The following is a 20,475-nucleotide window of genomic DNA, read 5'->3' as shown; positions in this document are numbered from 1 at the left end:
AATACAACATGAGACACATTAATGAGTCTATGCCACTGACCAGTCTCTGCCTCTCAGGATAAGCAAAAGAAAGGTAGAGGTATATTTGGCAGGAAGCCCCCATCTCAGGAGAGATGGGAAGAAGATCAATAGAGATGGTCCTACCTCTTCTAGGCCTTTTAAATTTGATCTTCCAGTGCATCCAATTCACCTTCATCATTATCACCAGAGGAACTATGAGGGCAGTGATAAGCAATGGAATCCAACTTGAGGGCCCAAACTGTCCACCTGCAATGAACAATAAGAGTTTCTCAAAACATACTTTAATAAAAATTGCCAGAGTGACTCTCATAGAATCAAAGAATTGTAGAGCTGGAAGGGAAAACTAGAGTCATCTAGTCCATCCTCCTGCATTTTAGGAATCTTTGGCCCAAAGTGTGGTGAACCCATGACCCCGAGATTCACATGCTCACAACTGGCTGAGAGCAGTGGAATAAATAACAAGAGATAAGAAAGTGTTTCTAATCTTTCCCCTTTGTATTGCAATGATTTGGGCTGTGAATGCCCTGTCAGAAACACTGCTCTGAATCCATTTCTTAGGAAAAGGAGGAGACGGGGGCAGCAGCAGCAATTCACAGGATCAGATCAGTCTTCAAGGAGCTCTGTGTATGCTCCAATCCTGCTCACAAGCATGTGAAGAGCAGCATTTATTAATACAAACACATCTCCTCAAATCCCTCATGTTAAGGGCCAGTCTGCGTATTCACCACCACAAGCACCTCCTCTGCATAATGAACAAAAGGCTATATTGCTCACCTTCATCACTCTGGCAGATGTTGAGCAAGTCAAAGGAGGCTCTCTTTTGATCAACAGGATTGCTGACCAGGCAGGTGAATTTGGAGTCAAAAAAACTGTTCCACAAGGAGACACGGAGCTCTCGGCCATTGTCAGAAACCTGGTACTGATTCACACTCTTTCCTAAGGCCCTGTGTGGACCCCCTGTTTCCCAGGAGATACTGAGATCTTCCCTTCCAGGTGTGTGGCATCGCAAGGTCACATTACATCCACCTTGAGTCTTGGATTCCCCTTGGTGGTGTATCTGTGGTGTTGGCACCGGCTCTGTGGAACACAAATGAAATCAGCATAAGGTTTGGGTGCCACATGCTTCCCAATACCTATGCAGAGAAATGGTGCTGATCCTATTCCATGAGGCAAACAGTGAAAGCAATAACTTACCATAAACAGTGAGGCTGAAACTCTGTTCTTGAAACTGTGCCTTGGTAAACCAGATGCGAGCATTGTAGATCCCACTGTCATACAACCCCAAGTCTTTGATCCTCAGTGTTGTCTCGTCCATCATGTCTAGCCGTTGTCCAAACCGGTCAGTGGGACTTGGGTGCTCCAGTTTCCCATGACTGAATTCCCCCAGCCAAAAGCCCAGGCCACCCCTTTGGGGTAGAAAGTCCCATTCCATTTTCTCCACTGTTATTCCTTGAGATACGTTGGCAGGAAACAAGACTGATCCTCCCAGGATTCCCTTCACCTGATGGGTTGGATTTCCCACTGCATGGCTTAAAGTGTCTTGTGAGGAGCGGGGGGGGGGGGAGAGATAAAAACAAAGGTGAAAATAAGTATCATTATTGTTTTTAGCTCCATTATGAGGTCCCAGAGCAGGTCACAGCAATTTAAATTGCAGTCTTAAAATGTAATAGGGAGGTTTCCTTAAAATTATTTTTCAGAGGACTTCCGACTTTGCTGCCATGGTGAACTGCAGTTCCAATGACAGCGAACCCCTGCCATGCAGCCAATTAGGGATAATTTGAGAGTAATTATCCTTGCAATGCCCCCTCCTCCAGGGTTGGGGGAGAGCTCTCACTCACAGATTGTCTGATACCTGCCTCCTGCTCCTACAGAATGCAGGGGGGGGGGGTGGGATGCTGAGTGCATAGCACTGCATGCATCAGACACTCTCCAACGCAGACACCATGAGTGGAGATTCTTCTGTTTTTTAAGATGTATCAGAATTCAGACTTAAGAAACAGGCATGTTCTGGAAGAAGGAGACAAGTTAACCTGCTAAATGAATCAGCCACTGAGTGCCAAAGTCTCGATCTGGAGAAGATTTTGATTGTGTTTGGATTGGTATGTGGTGGAGAGAAGTCTTTGCTTTCTCTTTTATATATTCACTATGCTATTTTATGATCTGGCAGCTCTTCACTGAAGAGGAAATTTATCTTCTAATGGATTGTGATTATTAATGGATTGCAATTATTAATGGACTGCAAGAGGGAATCAATAAGAACTTTATAATGCTTATGGATTAATTGAAAGAATGGAACTGTGTGGGAAATATTGGGAAGTTCTGTGGCAATACCCTCCTACAGAGGACTTGAACTTTGATTTATTTTATTGTTGTGATATCAGCTTGTTATTGGATGGGAAACAATTCAAAAGCTGGAAATCAGCCTGGAGTAATAATGAGATGCCAGACCACTTTCGTTTTTAAGAGAAGCAAGATGGTGAAAGGTCACTACGCAGTAATATTGAGTCCTTGGAGTGGATGCCAAAAATGATTGATTGCAACAAGAAATAAGATTGAATGTTAAAAACAACAACAATTCCACACAGAGTTACCAGATATAAACTCCTCTTCCAAATTAAAGGATATGGAACAGTTAAATCCAAATGAAAGTCAACACACAAGTGGCTGTTAAAATAAAGGATCAACATCAGAACTATATTATTTGGATTAAATAAATGGATTGGAGTGGGAACACGGAATCAACATCTCCTAAAAATCTCCTGAAATCAGAACAGGGGAAGTCGACCAAAATGTTGAATTTGGAATCTGACAATTGACTTTTTAAATTGAATTATTATTTGGTATTGTAATTATGTGGTCTATGTTGGATTGTTATTAATGAAAAAAAATTATAAAATAAATATTATAAAAAGATAAAAATTATATTGCAGGTGTCAATGGTAGGGTAAAGAGGTGACTCTTCAGCATATAATGGAAACTCTACACTAAAGGTGCCGGGTGCAACTCTGTAGGGAGGGACATCCACAGTTTAGCAGCCTGTCACAAAGAAGGTCCTCTACTGGGCTGACACTCACCCAACTGTTTGAGGCAGGTGAAACTACCAAGAGTGCCCCTAGTTTTAACAGCTGAGATGGACTATGATGAAGAAAGTAGTCTCTCAGGTATTTGGGACCAAAATCCAAGAAAGTTTACAACGTTCAAGATTAATCTTAACTGTTGCTGAATTGTACATTGAGCCACTTGAACTGCCCAACTCTCTCTAGTTAAACATTTACTGCATTCTCCTAGCTGTTATAGCAACATGGCACTTTACTGTAAGAGAAGGAAGTTTTTACTGTAAGAGAAGGAAGTCCTGGTGTCCAGGAACTGGGATCCAGAGAAACTCAGACAGAAGATTGGCCCAGAATATATATATTTTTTTAAAGAAGTAAAAAGTTTAGAAATAAAATAGTGTGAGGTCTGAACGTCATCTGTATATAAAGCAGTCAATTAAACAGTTAAATCTTTTCAAAGCTGCCCACTGGTCAAATTTGGTGAACATCTGTTTTGGGGAACATCTGCCCATGGGTCAAATTTTGGGGAAACTGACTCTGTTCCACCAAGATCCCCAGTTGCCTTTTCCTGCTCATTCGTTGGCTCCTCTTATTCACTGTTTGCTCTAAACTGACATTTATTTTGTGTTGGTGAATAGCTGACACATCATAGGAAAATATCCCACAGGAAAACATTTCTGCCCTAGAGATGAGGTCAACCTGCAGTCACCATATCCTGTGCTTTTATTCCATTCCACCCACACCTTTAGGGGAGATGATCACCTTCATCATACACACAAATTGTCCCACCCCAATTTCAGCTCAGTAACAAATATCACACATACAACTGAACTCTCAAAAGTCTGTTGGAACTTCCTTTGAAGCCAGCCAGGGTGTTCTGGGAGGGGTCCATCTGGGGAGAGGAGACCCTGAGTGCTAGTAAACAATATTGCCAATCTTTTCTCTCTTCACAACAATACATACAGGTGGGTTACTTATGGTTTTTGAGTTAGAGAGAGAAAGAAAGCAGTGAAGTCCTTACCCAAGGAAGAGTAGAGCAATAGTCTGAAGAAGAGGCCTTCTGTGAGAAAAATCCTCCATCGTATCTCTCCAGAGGTGCAGAGAGCCATGAGCGGCAGTGAGGCACCAGAATGCCCCTTTATGGGACTCACCAATGGGGAGACTTGTGCCTGTTGAGTTCAGGTCCTGCTTATGGGCATTGAGGCATCTGTTTCACCACCCTGAGAAGGACAGCTTCATTTGTCTGCACAGGATAGGTGCTCTAAAATAAGCCTGTTCATCCATCTTATAAGCATAGCCCGAGTACAGGGTCTTATTCGCAAGAGTCGTGAACTTGCGAACACAGTGGTCATCTCCGTCCGTCTTCTCGCTTCCCAGCAGATCAGATCCTCCTCTTTATACCAGCAAGGCTGTTTGTGCTCTTTGTTCCTTCCCTAATAAACCAGGAAGGATCAGAGAAGTTACAGGTACAAAGGTAATTCCAAGCAAGAACTAGGGGAGGAGGAGGAGTGTGTGACCCCAGGGTGCTTCCTTGTGTGTTATACACCTGCCTGTGTGCCTGTTAAAGGTTTCTGTTAAGAATAGGTGTTTGATTCTCACCAGCATTTGGAGACCACCAACCTTTCAGAGTCCTGAAGCTAAACCCTTGCAAAGAAGAGAAACAGTTGCAAATGTGCAGAAACACATCCCAGGAGTGGAGACTGTTCCCTCCCTTAGGATGGCGTCCGCCTGTCCTTAACCATTCCCCACCTGTATTCCTTTTTTACTTTCTACTGGCCTCCCACTTGACCCTTCCTCCTTAGTAGCTCTCAGTAGGGCAGGCAGTGAGAGAACTAGAATTAGTTGGCTCTACCCAGTGCTTTTTTCTTTTTAAAAAATATTTTTTTTAGGTGTACTCTCATTTTGACTCAAGGTAATCACCATTTTATAGTTCAAATCAGGAAAACTAAATACAGTAAATGGACAAAAGTACAAAGTTTCACAAAATGTTTAGGGGTATGTGCACCCCTGAGTCCCCCCCCAGGGGGAAAAAGCACTGGCCTGACATATCATAGGCTACAGTGGTGCTCTCTAACTTCTGCCTTCGTCATATGCATAGATTATTCTACAAACTGAGCTCAAAGAACACAGGTCACGCTGGCATTGGACCACCCTCACTAGGAACTGGGTGCTAGTAACCAAGATCAGTTGTCTCAGATACTTCCCTCTTGATTGGGATTGATTGAGTTTATCAATACGCGTCCCTTCCACAATGGGTTCACAGCAAACATTCAAAACATGAAAAGACAGAGCATTGGAAGTGCAAATGGACAGAATATGGAATATGACAGTAAATATCCCCCCCCCCCACAAAAAATCCAGGCTTAAGTACATAAATACAAAGCAACATAAGCGTTAACTGAGAATCACTGGCTTAAATACAGTTCAGAGGGGAGGGGAAGATGGCATACAGCTGTCTCCCATATCCTTCTCCAGACCTTTCTGGGATTCTCCCTCTGGCTGGCTCATTGAGCTCCCCAGGATCTGTCCCAGGATAGCCAGTCCCTCTGGGGCTTCTCCTCCATGTCCCCAGCCTCCTCTGGCCAGCGCCCCCAAACCCCCTGGGCCCATGACACCCACCATGATTGTTTGGGCAAGAATGAGAAAGCAGTGGTGGAAAGAGGAGAAGGTCTGGGGGGTGGGGGGCTCTTGTCAGTGGAATGTGAGCCCCCAGCAGGTCCCAAAGCACATTGACCCTGAGATGGGGGGGATTTTCAGGGAGGGGGCATATCCTTTAGATGAGCTCAGCATTGTCAGTGACTTTCCCCTTCATGACCAAGCAAATCTATAGATTGTCACCCTATGCCAGGCACCCCCAAAATCAGCCCTCCAGATGTTTTGGGACTACAACTCCCACCATCCCTGACCAGTGGTCCTGTCAGCTAGGGATGGTGGGAGTTGTAGTCCCAAAACATCTGGAAGGCCCAGTTTGGGGATGCCTGCCCTATGCATTCAGCTTTTTCTACCCAGGGAAGAGAAGATCCATGGGCCAAAGGAGAGAAGGATCACGTGGCTCCTGCATTTATTCTCAGGCATAAGAAAAGCTGTATTGCACAGCCCCAAAGCTCCCTCTAAGAGGGAAATTGTGTGAAGTAACTGACAAGCTTGTCCACAGTCATCCAGGCTGAGAAAGCTGTGAGCAAAAAACAGGAAATGTGCACCAGGTGCCCACACAGAAATTCAATTCAAGTTGTAGTTCTTATATTTTACACTATGACGACTTGAGGCATTACCTTTTCTGTGTACAGTGGTACCTTGGGTTACATACGCTTCAGGTTACAGACTCTGCTAACCCAGAAATAGTACCTCGGGTTAAGAACTTTGCTTCAGGATGAGAAAAGAAATCGTGCTCCAGCGGCGCTGCGGCAGCAGGAGGCCCCATTAGCTAAAGTGGTGCTTCAGGTTAAGGACAGTTTCAGGTTAAGAACGGACCTCCAGAACGAATTAAGTACTTAACCCGAGGTACCACTGTATATGTTTAGTAACCCCCTGTTTATTTTAACATTTAGTTTGAATCATAGGATTGTGGATTTTGAATGGCTCCCAAGGGTCATCTAGTCCAACCCCCCTTCAATGCAGGAATCTTAGCTAAACCATCCATGACAAATGAAATCCACACTTGTCTGAATTTTGCTTTGCTGTTCACCAGCGATTAATATGTATAAACATGCATGTAATAGGAAAATATGTGCACACCAGAGCATGAATGTTTTGTATGCATAAATCATAAAGTGTACAAAGCAATACAAACATTAGTGAAAATAAAACAAAATGTGTTAAATTAACTAAAATTGCTTTGCTAAAATTGAGGGGAGGGGAGGTGGTACCCTGTGAACTCCAGGAAGGATCTCTGTGGGCAAATGTGCCTCCAGGGTCTCTAGCCCAGCTTATTTTGAGAGGTTCAGGGTGACAGAAAGCCACTCTGGGCGGATATGGGCAGTGCTGAAGCTGGGATCCTGCCCCACTTGTTGAACTTGTGACTCTCTCTCTCTCTCCTTTGAAACATGACACCTGGAGAACTTCTCTGCCTTAAGACAAAATACACGTTCAAGCTTCTCACAAACTCTCCACCTCATCCCAGTCTGATGAGGGGTGAGGTTGGCAGCACCTACTCTTTGGAACTCCCTGCTTATTGACACCAGACAAGCACTGTCACTCTGCTGTTGTTAAATATTTGCCTCACTCCTTTTTACTCCCCCTGGTAGGGAAAATATGTCTCCTTCCCAAAAATTAAATCCCTTTTGTGGATGTTTTGCCAGGAAGAAGAGGGAAATAATCTTGCACTCCAGTCCAATGTATTGTTGACAAATTCGGGTGGCTGCCCCTCTCTCTGCCCAGCAGTGGCAAGAGCCCATGGGATCCCAAGCACCACACAGGGTCTGTGTTCCTTTGGAGAATGGAAGACACGGCAGAGACTGCTGTAGCTTTAAGAAAGAGGGTTTATTCACCCATTTACACCTTCAGTCTACATAGAGGGAGTCCAAGCTCAATAAGAAAAGAGAGCAGACTGATCCTCCCCTTTAAACCAGCAAGGCTGTCTGTGCTCGCTTTCCCTCCCCTTCTCATCCAAGCAAGACTGCGTTTTCCCTCCTTCGTTTCTGACTCCTCCTTTCACTGCTCTGTGTTCCTCCACTCATAAACCAGGAAGGATCAGTGGAGGAAGAGAAGGAGTGTGTGAGCTCAGGGTGTTCCTCTCTGTCTTATACCCCAGCTTCTTAAAGGATCTCTCTCCCGCAGCAGCATGGGGGAGTGTTGCGCCCCCCTGATGGCTGGCAGTGCACAGCTACAGCCACCCCATTTCGGGGGGCTGGGTGGATATTTGCACCCCGGCACCGCATATGGTAAACACGGCCCTGCCTCCCCTTGTGCCATCATCAATTTCTAAGGTCTTTTGATCAGGAGGTTTGGGTCACTGGCCTGTTTTTGTTTTCTTTCATACAAATAATTCTTATTAGTTTTAATGTAAATACAAGAGCAACATAAACTACAGTAACTTGTTCAGTGATGCAATCTTATTAAGCTTCATATACAGTACACAAGCAATACATTTATTTATGTACTGTCAAATAAAGTAGCCTCTCCACAGAGATTCTTATGTTGTGGATGGAATAAAAGTACATTCTGCCTCATTTTATAAAGGAAAAAGAATGGAAGCAAAGTCTCGCCAAAAGTGTCTGTTTTTGAAGTGCCTTTAATTACCCAACTATGGCTCAGTAAGTCTGTTTTTGAAGTGCCTTTAATTACCCAACTATGGCTAAGTAAGGAGTTCTGGTAGAGCCACATTCAAAATGTTATTTATCCAGATTCCAAATGGAATCTATAGGTTGTTTCCAGTATCAAGCTATTGTAAATCGGACTGCTGATAATAGTAAAAATAAATAGGCAAGGCAAGGCAAGGCGCCTGGGTTGAAGAAGCCAGAGACCTGTGCTGTTTCCAGCAACAGTAAAGCTCAAGAGGATTGTCTTATATACCCTGTTTGCAGCTGGTGATGAAGGCATTTCTGGGACTTCTGGCTCTCAAGGAGACCCAACTATAGTCCCTGGATAAATCTTGGTATGTTGATTTTTGGCCTGCTCACAAGACTTTTGGGGCCAGTGTTGAAGGCTTCTGGGTAGGCTGTAGCTCAATGAATTCCTTCGCAGTGGCTACAGGAGATGTGCCTGATCTCCCACATTGGTTTGTGGTATTCAGTGTTCAATCAGTCTCTGAGGGCACTGTTTCTGCGACTGCATAAGAACCGAGAGAAGGAAAGGTTTCCCTGGGTTGTATGGAGCTGCTTGAGAATTCCTCTTTGTCCGAGTCAACCTGCAAGGTTGCTGTATGGGATGCAGTGTTCAATCAGCATTGAGACCAGCTCTTCCATCTCCTTGGCAATGTTGGCCTGCAATGTTGCCTCTGCAGGGACCTCTTGGCAAATAGGAGGTGCTGCTCCCATGCTTCTTTCTGAGTTTGGTCAGACTCATGTTTGTAGCTTCGAGAACACTGTCCAACCATCTCGTCCTCTGTCGTCCCCTTCTCCTCGTGCTCCTTGTGCCCTCCATTTATAGCTTTATTGACCCTTATTTGCTTTGTTTTATTTTTTTATTGCTTTATTGCCCAATTTTATCACTGACCAAAGTCTTATTTGCAAGAGTCATGAACTTGCGAACACAACAGTAATCTCTTCCCGTCCTCTCGCTTCCTAGCAGGTCTGATCCTCCCCTTTAAACCAGCAAGGCTGTCTGTGCTCGCTTTCCCTCCCCTTCTCATCCAAGCAAAACAGTGTATTCCCTCCTTTATTTCTGACTCCTCCTTTCACTGCTCTGTGTTCCTCCCCTTATAAACCAGGAAGGATCAGTGGAGGAGGAGAAGGAGTGTGTGAACTCAGGGTGTTCCTCTCTGTCTTATACACCTGCCTGTCAAAGGTTTCTGTTAAGAAAAGGTGTTTCATTCTCACAGACATTTGGAGACCACCTATCTTTTGGAGTCCTGCTAAACCCTTGCAAAGAAGAGAAACAATTGCAAATGTTCAAAGCACCACAGCAGTGGAGACTGTTCCCTTAGGGTGAGTGGGGCACTGCCTGCTTCAGCCCGTCCTTATCCAGTCCGCACCTCAGCAGCAGAGCATATGCCCGCACTGCCCAGGGCATGTGAGCTCCCGAGGAGGGCGGGGCGCAAAGGGTACCCTGCCACACGCCACAGTTCAGGGGTGGAGAGGGGCAGGGAAGCTGCTGCTCACTCTCCTCCACCTCCTCTCTACTTCTGGGTCAGACATGACCCGGTGGTGGAGCTACTGCAGCTGGGCACGAGGCAGCAACGTCAAGGAGGGCGGGTGGCAGCGTTGCTGGTGACTCTCCTACTCTCTGAAACCAGACCCGGCAATGGAGCTGCCGTGGGCAGGTGCACCATGGCTGAGGAGGGCTGCTCTCCGCCGCCAGGTCAGAAGGGCTGCTGCCGCCGGGCATGAGGTGTGCCGCCCACTCGCCTGCCATTTTGTGACCCCCTCCCCCCAATCATGACACCCAGGGCGGCCCGCACCCACCGCACCCCCTTTCTACGCCTCTGCCCCACCTGTCTTCTTTTTTCACTTTCAGCTAGCCCTGGCAATGCCTCCTCCTTAGTATCTGTGATCCTCTTGTAGCTCTCATTAGGGCAGGCGGAAACAGAACTAGAATTAGTTCGCTCTACCTATTATTGGCTCTGGCGCCACCTACGGGTTGGGCTCTCTGTTTTCTGCCTTTGTCTTATGCACAGATTGTCCTACAAACTGAGCTCAAATAACAAAGATGAGCTCAAGTAACAAAGATCACTGTGGCATTACCCCACCCTCACGAGGAGCTGGGTGCTAGTAACCAAGATAAGCTGTCTCAGTTACTTCCCTCTTGGTTGAGATTGATTTAGTTTATTTATATGTATCTGTTCCACAATGAGCTGAGCCCAAAGTGGTTCACAGCAAACATTCAAAACATCAAAATAAAGAGCATTGGAAATACAAATGTACGAAATACAGAATATGTCAGTAAATTTAAAAATGACAGAAACAAACCATTTGGCAAAAATAGAATAAATTCAGTAGTAACCCCCCCCCCCCCCCCGGAGGTTTATGTACATACCGGTAAATACAAAGTGTCAGATGCTGGTGGGGGTTGCTCGTGAGTAACCAGGCAGGACTCCAAACCTGTCTTTTACAGGTTTTATTGTGCAACCTATTTACAGAGCAGATCTACCAAGTTCATGTCCGTCTCAGTCACTTGCAGAATCCGGGAGTGGCCCCTTCCGGCTTCTTCCCCAACATAAGAACTTTGGCACCCCAAGCCCCCTCCTCTCTTCCTTGCATTTCACCCCCTGTGCAAGCTGGGCGACAGAAGTGGCGTGCGTCCCTCCTGGCCAGGTGAGGCGCTGGGGGCTCTCCTCAGCATCCTTGAGCCCCTTCCTCTCTTGGCTGGCCCCTTCCCTCTCTTCTCCTCTGGAGGTTTGGCTTTTCCCACCGCTGGAAGAGGAACTGCTCCTCAGGAGTTTCAGAAGCTCTCCATATCCCAACGGGCCCCCTGCCTCCCTCTCCTGTTCCGATGGCAGTCCCCTGACACAAAGCAACACAAGAGTTAACTGACAATGAAGTTTCTGGTCCTGGTCTTGCTACACTCCAAGCAGCCTGGCTTAAATACAGTTCAGAGGGGAGGGGAAGATGCCATACAGCTGGCTCCCATATCCTTCTCCCGAGGAGTCTGGCAGCTGCAAGAGGCAAATGTCAGGGAGGACAACGCTAGTCAGTCTCTTCCCCAGCCTCCTGAAAACACCAGCTGCTGGTGCAGGTCTTGCTGGTCTTCAGGACAAACAGTGTGGGAATTATCCAGAGGAAAGTACAGCAACATTTTGAAGAGGAAACATCTGCAAGAAAAAGTCATGTTAGCTTCTCTACGGAAGTGTAGTGCTGGGTGTGCAATGTGGGGGCGGAACAGAATCACTCTCTTTGCAAAGATTGGCTATTAACAAAAGTCTTCTGACAGATCTGGCCACATACAACAGAGGCAGAGCTAGCTGCTCCGGCCCCCAGGAGGAGCGTCCCACTGATAGCTCACCACTTTGAGAAGGACAGCTGCATTTTTCTGCACAGCGCAAGATAGGAGCTCTAAAATAAGCAATAAGGTTGATCGTACCTTATAAGGTCAGCTCCTTCCGTCCTCTCACTTCTCAGCAGATCAGAACAGATCACAAGGTTGTCCATCAGATAAGATAAAAAGGCTTGCTAACCCCCCCCTTCTTATCCAAGCAAAGCTGTGTTTCCCCTTCATTGTTTTTGACTCCTCCTTTCTCTGCTCTTTGTTCCTCCCCTTACAAACTGTTGTGTACTGAGCTGAATCCTAGAACAAGAGGATCCAGAATGCAGCAGTCTGATTGGTCTGCAGGAGCCACTCAATCCAGCTCCAGGTGGAAGTGAATCAGCGACCTGATTGGCCTACAGGAGCAACCTGGAATTAGCCAATCACGCAGGGCCCATTGTATAAATAATGTATATATAGCTAGACGTTTTGGGGAAAGTTTCATTTGTTGCTACTGCGAGCTGAATAAAGAGCATGAAATTTGCACTCGTCTCCGGGTATATTTCACAAACCTACAAGAATACGCAGAATCAAAGGCAGGGCAGGAACCACCTTTGTCCCCTGCTGGAGAGGAACAGCTTTGCTTTCAGTTATTTTGCTCTTCGCTTTCCCTTTTTTTGGTAGCCACCCCATTCTTCCTCTCCAATAGGATGCTGCTTTTTTTTGCCACCAGGTGGCAGCCATTAAAAGCTCCTTGTAGTAACTAAACTTCCTATTTTCTGGAAGAAAGGGATCCACTGGCAGAGGAAGAGGAGTGTGGGGGGAGCGCACTGCCCCCACAGCACGATCCCAGTGGGGTGCCATTGCAGCTGCCCCCCCACGACGCTGGGCATCAAGCCCCTACGGGCGCCACGCCACGCCCCCACCTGCTATCCATCTCCCGGTGCCAGATCATGAAGCTCCGCCACGGAAGGGATCTTCTGCACTCAGAATGATTGAAAACAGACATTTTCAAAATTTGTTTTGTTCATTGCAACTCTCCTTGGTTCTGTACCAAGTTCTGGTTCTTCACTGTTCTCACATTCTGCTTTAACAGGAATACATTCCTTGCTTCTTTGGATCTTGAGGCCCATTGCTCCCTTTAAAAAACCCACCAGCCATGGACCCCTTGTCATCAGCCAAAAAACACACCCTAATGCTCCCTTCCATCACTATTTCCAGTAAACTCTGCTTACTTCTCTCTTACTTACTGTTACACTCTGACACAATTTCCTGTTGATGTTCCTCTGGGCTTTCAGTAGCTCTGCCTCAGGTCATTGCCTGGGGGTAAAGATTGCAACACCTGGTTGGTCATAGATGGGGAACTTGCACAGTATGTGTTTCGTGGTCTGTCACTCCCTCACAACAGGCCCCACTCCCAGGGCTGGCCCATCCATGAAGTAAGGTGATGCAACCCCCTCAGATGGCAGGATCCATGGGGGGCAGATCCAGCCTCCCAGCACTGCATTGCCCTCTGCTGCAGCCACCTTGGCACCAATGGCTGTGGAAGACTCCTTAGAGGCCAGCTCTTCTGTTTCCCTGGCAGGCCCTTGCAATGCTGCCTCTGCAGGGACCTCTTGGCAAATAGGAGGTGCTGCTCTCATGCTTCTTCCTGATCTTTATGCCTACCTTGTTCCCAATGCAGATTTTTATATCTCTCTCACCCCTTGTTCCTGAAATATCCCAGAAAAATAGGAAAAGAGAGGCAAGGGAAGGCAAGGTGCCTGGGTCCCAGGAGCCAGAGACCTGTGCTGTTTCCAGCAACAGGAAGGCTCAAGAGGAGCGCCTTATATACTCTGGCTGCTGTAGATCTTTATGCATTCCTTGATCCATTGCAGATTTTTATCTCTCCACCTCCCCTGTTCCTGGTGTGTATCTTCACTCACCCAATCTTTCCTGTGCTGTTTCCATCAACAGGGAGGCTGAAGAGGAGTGCCTTAGACACTCTTGCTGGTGCTGGTGATGAAGGCAGTTCTGGGACTCCTTGCCCTCAAGGAGAGACCACCTGTAGTCACTGGATAAGTCTTGGTATTTTGCTCTCTGTCCTGGTCACAGGACTTTTGGGACGAGTGTTTAAAGGTGCTGGGTAGGCTGTAGCTCCGGCTCAACTGGCAGCTTTGGGAGATCTTCAATGGGTCTTTCCCCTGAGGAACCTTCAATGAATTCCTTGGCAGTGGCTCCAGGAGATGTTCCTGATCTTCCATGTTGCTCTGTGGGATGCAGTGTGGAATCTCTGAGGGCTCTGTTTCTGAGACTTCATAAGAACTGAGAGAAGGAAAAGATTCCCTGGGTAGTTTGGAACTGCTTGGGAAGTCCGAGACAACCTGGAAGGGAAGAGAAAAAAATGGCAGGAGGTACTCTTAGGGGTTGCACCCCCTGAGTTCCACCTGAACCCTGGACCAAATTAAAGTCCTGTCCAGGTCCAGAGTTCTTTAAGAAAGGACACCAATTTGCCTAAAAGCAGGCATCTTCCCTTCACCTCAGTCCCAGCCTTTAGGGCTAGCTTTCTAGTTCCACTGGAGAACTTGCCATAATTAAGTCCCTAAGAGAGCAGGTGGAATTGCCCATTTTGAATTGACAAAAGTAGGCCATTTCCATTCTCCAGCACTCAGTTATTATCTGAAATTCCAGGTTAAATCAACAATAAAATTAGTACAGTCATACGTCTTGTTACGCTTGCTTCAGGTTGTGCATTTTCAGGTTGCATTCTGCGGTGACCCAGAAGTACCAGAAAGGGTTACTTCCGGGTTTCGCCGCTCGCGCATGCGCAGAAGCGCAAAATGATGTTGCGCGCATGCGCAGAAGCAGCGAATCGCGACCCGCAGACACGAGTTGCATTCTGCTCATGTTGGAAACGGGGCTCCGGAACAGATCCTGTTCGCAACCAGAGGTACCACTGTATTTTGGGAAGAGTCCAGAACAGCTGGTGAGGGGAGAGTGCAATCCTGTTGGGTTCACTGGGGGAAAGATTTGGGAAGAAGAGCCCTGAGACCAGAGGGCTGAATTCTCCGTTCACTAGCTGGAGAGGAGAGGGTTCAATTCTGCCCACTTTAATTGGGCATGCATGTTCCCCTGATGGGAGCAGGATCTTTGCACAAGCTGCCTGCCTCCCCTCACAGCTGTCTTTCCCATAGGGCTTGGTTGTGCGTTGTGCCAGGGCGCCGGCCTATCAGGAGTGACCCAGCGAGTGGAGGAGCTGCACGGCTTTGCTGGAGGCCTCCCCTTTCCTGCACGCCCACCAGCTCTGCCCTGCCGCAGCTTCCCTTCCAAGCCTCTGTGGGGATCGCTCTCCTCCCGAGGAGGCTAGGGAGGGGCCCAACTTCACTCCCAAACCTCTGCAAGGACCGCTCTGCCTTCAAGGAGGCTTGGGAGGGGCCCAACTTCACTCCCAAGCCTCTGTGGGGATCTCTCTCCCGCAGCTGCATGGGGGAGAGTTGCGCCCCCTGATGGCTGGCAGTGCATAGCTACGGCCACCCCAACACTAACCATGGTAATTTTGGGGGGCTGGGTGGATATTTGCACTCCAGCAACGCATGTGCTAAACACGGCCCTGCCTCCCCTTGTGCCATAATCAATTTCTAAGGTCTTTTGATCAGGAGGTTTGGGTCACTGGCCTGTTTTTGTTTTCTTTCATACAAATAATTCTTATTAGTTTTAATGTAAATACAAGAGCAACATAAACTACAGTAACTTGTTCAGTGATGCAATCTTATTAAGCTTCATATACAGCACACAAGCAATACATTTATTTATGTACAGTCAAATCAAGTAGCCTCTCCACAGAGATTCTTATGTTGTGGATGGAATAAAAGTATATTCTATCTCATTTTATAAAGGATAAGAATGGAAGCCAGGTCTTGCCAAAAGTGTCTGTTTCTGAAGTGCCTTTAATTACCCAACTATGGCTAAGTAAGGAGTTCTGATAGAGCCACATTCAAAATGTTACCTATAGGTTGTTTCCAGTATCGAGCTATTGTAAATCGGACTGCTGATAATAGTAAATATACACAGTCTCTGCCTTTAAGGTTATTGCTTAAATTTGAGTTTAATGATAACAAGGCAAGAGCTGATGTGGGTGGAAAGGATTGCTTCGTAATATTGGAAATAATGTGAAGCACCTTTTCCCAAAAGGCGCAGACCAAGGTGCAACTCCACCATACATGAAAATGAGCCTCTTTCTCTGAAGCCTTTCCAGCATAAGGGAGAGATGCTAGAGTTTATTTTGGCTGGATGGGATGGAGTCCAGTGCCAGTGAAAGGTAATTTTAAGAGAAACCTCCTGCAGACAAGCAGAGATGGCTCGTAGGGATGGGTTGTGCCAAATTGATGGCTGTTTATTATTGGGTCACAGGCCTGTTTGAAATCTGTTTGTTGTTGTTTTTGCTGGGGGTTTTTTTTTTAAGTAACAGATTACAACTTTAATAATAATATTGTAAGTAATAAATGTCTCCCAAATGTATCAGAAATGGCGAGGTATAAATAATAAATTGTTGTTGTTGTTGTTATACACCAATCACCACATCATTGCTTTGCACACCGATCATCTCACCTCATAATCACCACCTTCTGACTGGCTACCGTGAATACCTGTGGAGTGAACATGAAAGACATTATTGAGTCCATGGCACTGACCAACCTCTTCCTATCAGGATAGCAAAAGAAAGGTAGAGGTATATTTGGCAGGAAGCCCCCATCTCAGGAGAGATGGGAAGAAGATCAATACAGATGGTTCTACCTCTTCTATTCCTTCCTTTTCTTCTCTTCCAGTACATCAACATCCACATCACCATTATCCACTGAAGAACAATGAGGGCAGTGATAAGTGATGTACTCCAACTTAAGGGTCCAAACTGTCCACCTGCAATGAGCAATAAGAGTCTCTCAAAACATAAACCCATGGCCCTGAGATTCAGAGCCTCATGCTCACACCTGACTGAGAGTCTTAGAATAAATAACAAGAGATAAGGAATTGCTGCTAATCTGTCCCGTTTGTATTGCAATGATTTGGGCTGTGAATGCCTGTCAGACACACTTGCCTGCCCTGAATCAATGTCTTAAGCTAGGAATAGGAGGAGATGGGGGCAGCAGCAGCAATTCACAGGATCAGATCAGTCTTCAAGGAGCTCTGTGTATGCTCCGATCCTGCTCACAAGCATGTGAAGAGCAGCATTTATTAATACAAACACATCTCCTCAAATCCCCCATGTTAAGGGCCAGTCTGCGTATTCACCATCATAAGCACCTCCTCTGGATAATGAAGGAAAGGATATATTGCTCACCTTCATCACTCTGGCAGATGTTGAGCAAGTCAAAGGAGGCTCTCTTTTGATCAATGGGATTGCTGACCAGGCAGGTGAAGTTGGAGTCGAAAGAACTGTTCCACAAGGAGACACGGAGCTCCCGGCCATTGTCAGAAACCTGGTACTGAGTCACACTCTTTCCTAAGGCCCTGTGCAGATCCCCTGTTTCCCAGGAGATACTGAGATCTCCCCTTCCAGGTGTGTGGCATCGCAAGGTCACATTACATCCACCTGGAGTCTTGAATTCCACTTGGTGGTCTATCTGTGGTGTTGGCACTGGCTCTGTTGAACACAAATGAAAACAGCATAAGGTTTGGGTCCCACATGCTTCCCAGTACCTATGTAATGAAATGGTGCTGATCCTACTCCATGAGCCAAACAGTGAAAGCAATAACTTACCATAAACAAAACAAAAAAAATTCCTTCCAGTAGCACCTTAAAGACCAACTAAGTTAGTTCTTGGTATGAGCTTTCGTGTGCATGCACACTTCTTCAGATACACATAAACAGTGAGACTGAAACGCTGTTCTTGAAACTGTGTCTTTGTAAACCAGATGCGGGTATTGTAGATTCCACCGTCATCAAACTCCAGGTCTTTGAGCCTCAGTGTTGTCTCATTCACCCTGTCTAGCCGTTGTCCAAACCGGCCAGTGGGACTTGGATGATCTCGGTTCCAATGACTGAATTCCCCTAGCCAATAGCCCAGGTTACGCCTTTGCGGGCGGAAGTCCCATTCCATTTTCTCAACTGTTATTCCTTGAGATACATTGGCAGGAAACAAGACTGATCTTCCCAGGATTCCCTTCAGCTGATGGGTTGGATTCTCCACTGCATGGGTTAAAGTTTCTAGTGAGGGGAGGGTGGTGGGGGAGGAGATACGAAGAAGAAGAAGAAGAAGAAGAAGAAGAAGAAGAAGAAGAAGAAGAAGAAGAAGAAGAAGATTAGAACCATTAACGTTTTTAACTCCTTATTCATCCTCCTTCATAAGGTTCCCAGAGCAGGTTACAATCATTCAAAATGCAGCATTAGATACAGCAGCCTGCCACAAAGAAGATTTCCTCCTGGGCTGACACTCCCCCCAAAAGTTTAAGGAAGGTGAAACTACCAAGAGTGCCCCTTCTGCTGGTTTTAACAGCTGAGATGGTCTATGGGGAAGCAAGTAGTCTCCCAGGTATTTGGGACCGAAATGAAAGGAAGTTTACAATTTCCAAAATTAATCTTAACTGTTGCTGAATTGTACATTGACCCACTTGAACTGCTCAACTCTCTAGTTAAACCAGGCACCCCCAACCTTCGGCCCTCCAGATGTTTTGGACTACAATTCCCATCATCCCTGACCACTGGGCCTGTTAGCTAGGGATCATGGGAGTTGTAGGCCAAACATCTGGAGGGCCACAGGTTGGGGATTCCTGAGTTAAACATTTATTACATTCTCCTAGCTATCCTAACGTGGCCCTTTCCTGTAGCAGAAGGACATTGTTGCAAGTTCAAAGGTAATTCCAAGCAAAGAGTAGTGGAGGAGGAGAAAGAGTTGCTAGCTCAGGGTGCTTCTATGTGTTTTAGAAATGCACACCTGCTGTACTCCTTCCTGTGTACCTGTTAAAGGTTTCTGTTAAGATTGGGTGTTTGATTCTCACCAACATTTGGAGATCAACAACCTTTCGGAAGAAGAGTTTGGATTTGATATTCCGCTTTATCGCTACCCTGAGGAGTCTCAAAGCCATCTCCGTAGCAAAACGTCACAACTTTGGTGGTTTCAGGCCTTGGGTAGAATCCTTTATCTTCCCTAAATTGTGGGGGGGGCATGAAGTGGTGACCCATGCCCCCCCTGTGGTGGCAATCCAAGGGTTCCCCATTAAAGGGGTTGTTTTCAGGGGAGGCATGGGCCATATGCCAATAGGTTGTCATTGCTCTCCAGAGCCAGCCCAATCCCCACACATTCTGGATAACCCTGAAATTTTAATAAAGTTGTGGCCAAAATTTTAATCCCATAACACGATGTCTTGAGTCATTATTCCACATAGGTGTTGCCCAGAGTTGGGGGGTCTCTGCCTGTCTGTGCAAATACAAAGCAACACAAGAAATAATGGACAAAAACATTTCTGGCCCTGGTCTTGCTACACTCCAGGCAGCCTGGCTTCAATGCAATTCAGAGGGGAGGGGAAGATGGCCTAAAGCTGGCTCCCAAATCCTTCTCCAGACGAGTCCAGCAGCTTCAAGAGGCAAATGTCAGGGAGAACAACGATTGTCAGTCTCTTCCCCAGCTTCTGGAAACACCAGCTGCTGGCGGAGATCTTACTGCTCTTCAGGACCAAGCAGGGTGGGACTTACCCAGAAGAAAGTACAGAAACATTCTGAAGGGGAAAGGTCTGCAAGAAAAAGCCATGTTTGCTTCTCTACGGAAGTGTAGTGCTGTGTGTGGTTTGTGGCAGAGGAGCAGAATTCCTCTCTTTGCAAAGACTTCTCTATGGAAATGTCACTCTATCAAAGTGTAACGCTGGGTGTGGATTGTGGGGGAGGAGCAGAGTTGCTGTTTACAAAAACTGGCTAATAACAAAAGTCTTCTGGCAGATCTGGGCAGAGCCAAAGCAATAGAAAATGCAAGTAGCTTTGGAAACTGAGGAGGCTGTTACAAATATAACAACAACAAAAAGCATTCTACTTGCCCATATTTTTATTTGCTTGAAAGAGGTTCAAAGAAGCAAAACTCACATGTCACTAAACCCCAAAGGAATGTTCATATGCCCTCAAACCCCAAAATTACCAGTACTACTAGCTCCATATGCTTGGCCAGACAAATTATTATTATTACTACTACTACTACTACTACTAGTAGTGGTGGCTCTGGTTACATACTTAATTCATTCCAGTTTCATTAACCTGAAACTGTTCTTAACCTGAAGCACCACTTTAGCTAATGGGGCCTCCTGCTGCTGCCTCACCGCCAGAGCACGATTTCTGTTCTCATCCTGAAGCAAATTTCTTAACCCTAGGTACTATTTCTGGGTTAGCGGAGTCTGTAACCTGAAGCGTATGTAACCCAAGGTACCAGTGTATTATTATTTATACCTCGCCCATCTGGCTGGGTTTCCCCAGCCACTCTGGGCGGCTTCCAACAAAAGATTAAAAGTACATTAAAACATAAGTCATAAAAAACTTCACTAAACAGGGCTGCCTTCAGATGTCTTCTGAACATCAGATAGTTGTTTATTTCTTTGACATCTGATGGGAGGGCATTCCACAGGGCGGGGACCACCACCGAAAATCCCTCTTCCTGGTTCCCTGTAACCTTGCTTCTCACAGTGAGGGAACTGCCAGAAAGCCCTTGACGCTGGACCTCAATATCTGTGTTGAACGATGGGCGTGGATACAATCTTTCAGGTATACTGGGCCGAGGCCATTTAGGGTTTCAAAGGTCAGCACCAGCACTTTGAATTGTGCTCAGAAACATACTGGGAGCCAATGTAGTTCTTTCAAGACCGGTGTTATGTGGTCTCGGCGGCT

At 46.3% G+C, this 20,475-nt stretch overlaps 3 protein-coding genes across 4 annotated transcripts in view; all 3 read right to left on the bottom strand.

Moving 5' to 3' along the window:
* The window catches only part of LOC114586311 (SLAM family member 6-like), a 40,884-nt gene that overhangs the window by 15,026 nt on the left and 5,383 nt on the right, over nt 1–20,475 (bottom strand). The window lies entirely within an intron of this gene.
* LOC144325808 (SLAM family member 8-like) lies at nt 578–4,536 on the bottom strand. The gene is made up of 4 exons (XM_077920338.1): nt 4,096–4,536; nt 1,216–1,560; nt 796–1,098; nt 578–658 (listed from the first exon to the last, which is right to left on the bottom strand). Exons 1-4 carry the CDS (start codon nt 4,181–4,183, stop codon nt 612–614), a joined length of 783 nt encoding a protein of 260 aa, XP_077776464.1. The 5' UTR covers nt 4,184–4,536; the 3' UTR covers nt 578–611.
* Nucleotides 10,828–19,136, bottom strand: LOC114586313 (uncharacterized). The gene is made up of 7 exons (XM_077920342.1): nt 18,545–19,136; nt 17,474–17,817; nt 16,951–17,251; nt 16,407–16,529; nt 16,221–16,258; nt 12,884–13,996; nt 10,828–11,481 (listed from the first exon to the last, which is right to left on the bottom strand). The coding sequence occupies exons 1-6, from the start codon at nt 18,693–18,695 to the stop codon at nt 13,610–13,612; spliced, it is 1,344 nt and encodes a 447-aa protein (XP_077776468.1). The 5' UTR covers nt 18,696–19,136; the 3' UTR covers nt 10,828–11,481; nt 12,884–13,609.

This window comes from Podarcis muralis, chromosome 16 (genome assembly GCF_964188315.1).
Source record: "Podarcis muralis chromosome 16, rPodMur119.hap1.1, whole genome shotgun sequence".
NCBI classification, from domain to species: Eukaryota; Metazoa; Chordata; class Lepidosauria; order Squamata; family Lacertidae; genus Podarcis; species Podarcis muralis.
Note: the sequence above shows the minus strand (reverse complement) of the source record. Positions and strands in the feature narration are given on the sequence as shown.

Coding starts and splice junctions, on each gene's coding strand:
- LOC144325808 (XM_077920338.1), bottom strand. CDS start 4,183: ATGGCTCTCTGCACCTCTGGAGAGATACGATGGAGGATTTTTCTCACA. Junction 1,561..4,095: donor ATTGCTCTACTCTTCCTTGG/GTAAGGACTTCA, acceptor GCTCCTCACAAG/ACACTTTAAGCCATGCAGTG. Junction 1,099..1,215: donor TTTCAGCCTCACTGTTTATG/GTAAGTTATTGC, acceptor TGTGTTCCACAG/AGCCGGTGCCAACACCACAG.
- LOC114586313 (XM_077920342.1), bottom strand. CDS start 18,695: ATGGCTTTGAGACTCCTCAGGGTAGCGATAAAGCGGAATATCAAATCC. Junction 17,818..18,544: donor CACAGGAAGGAGTACAGCAG/GTGTGCATTTCT, acceptor TCCCCTCACTAG/AAACTTTAACCCATGCAGTG. Junction 17,252..17,473: donor GTTTCAGTCTCACTGTTTAT/GTGTATCTGAAG, acceptor TGTTCAACAGAG/CCAGTGCCAACACCACAGAT.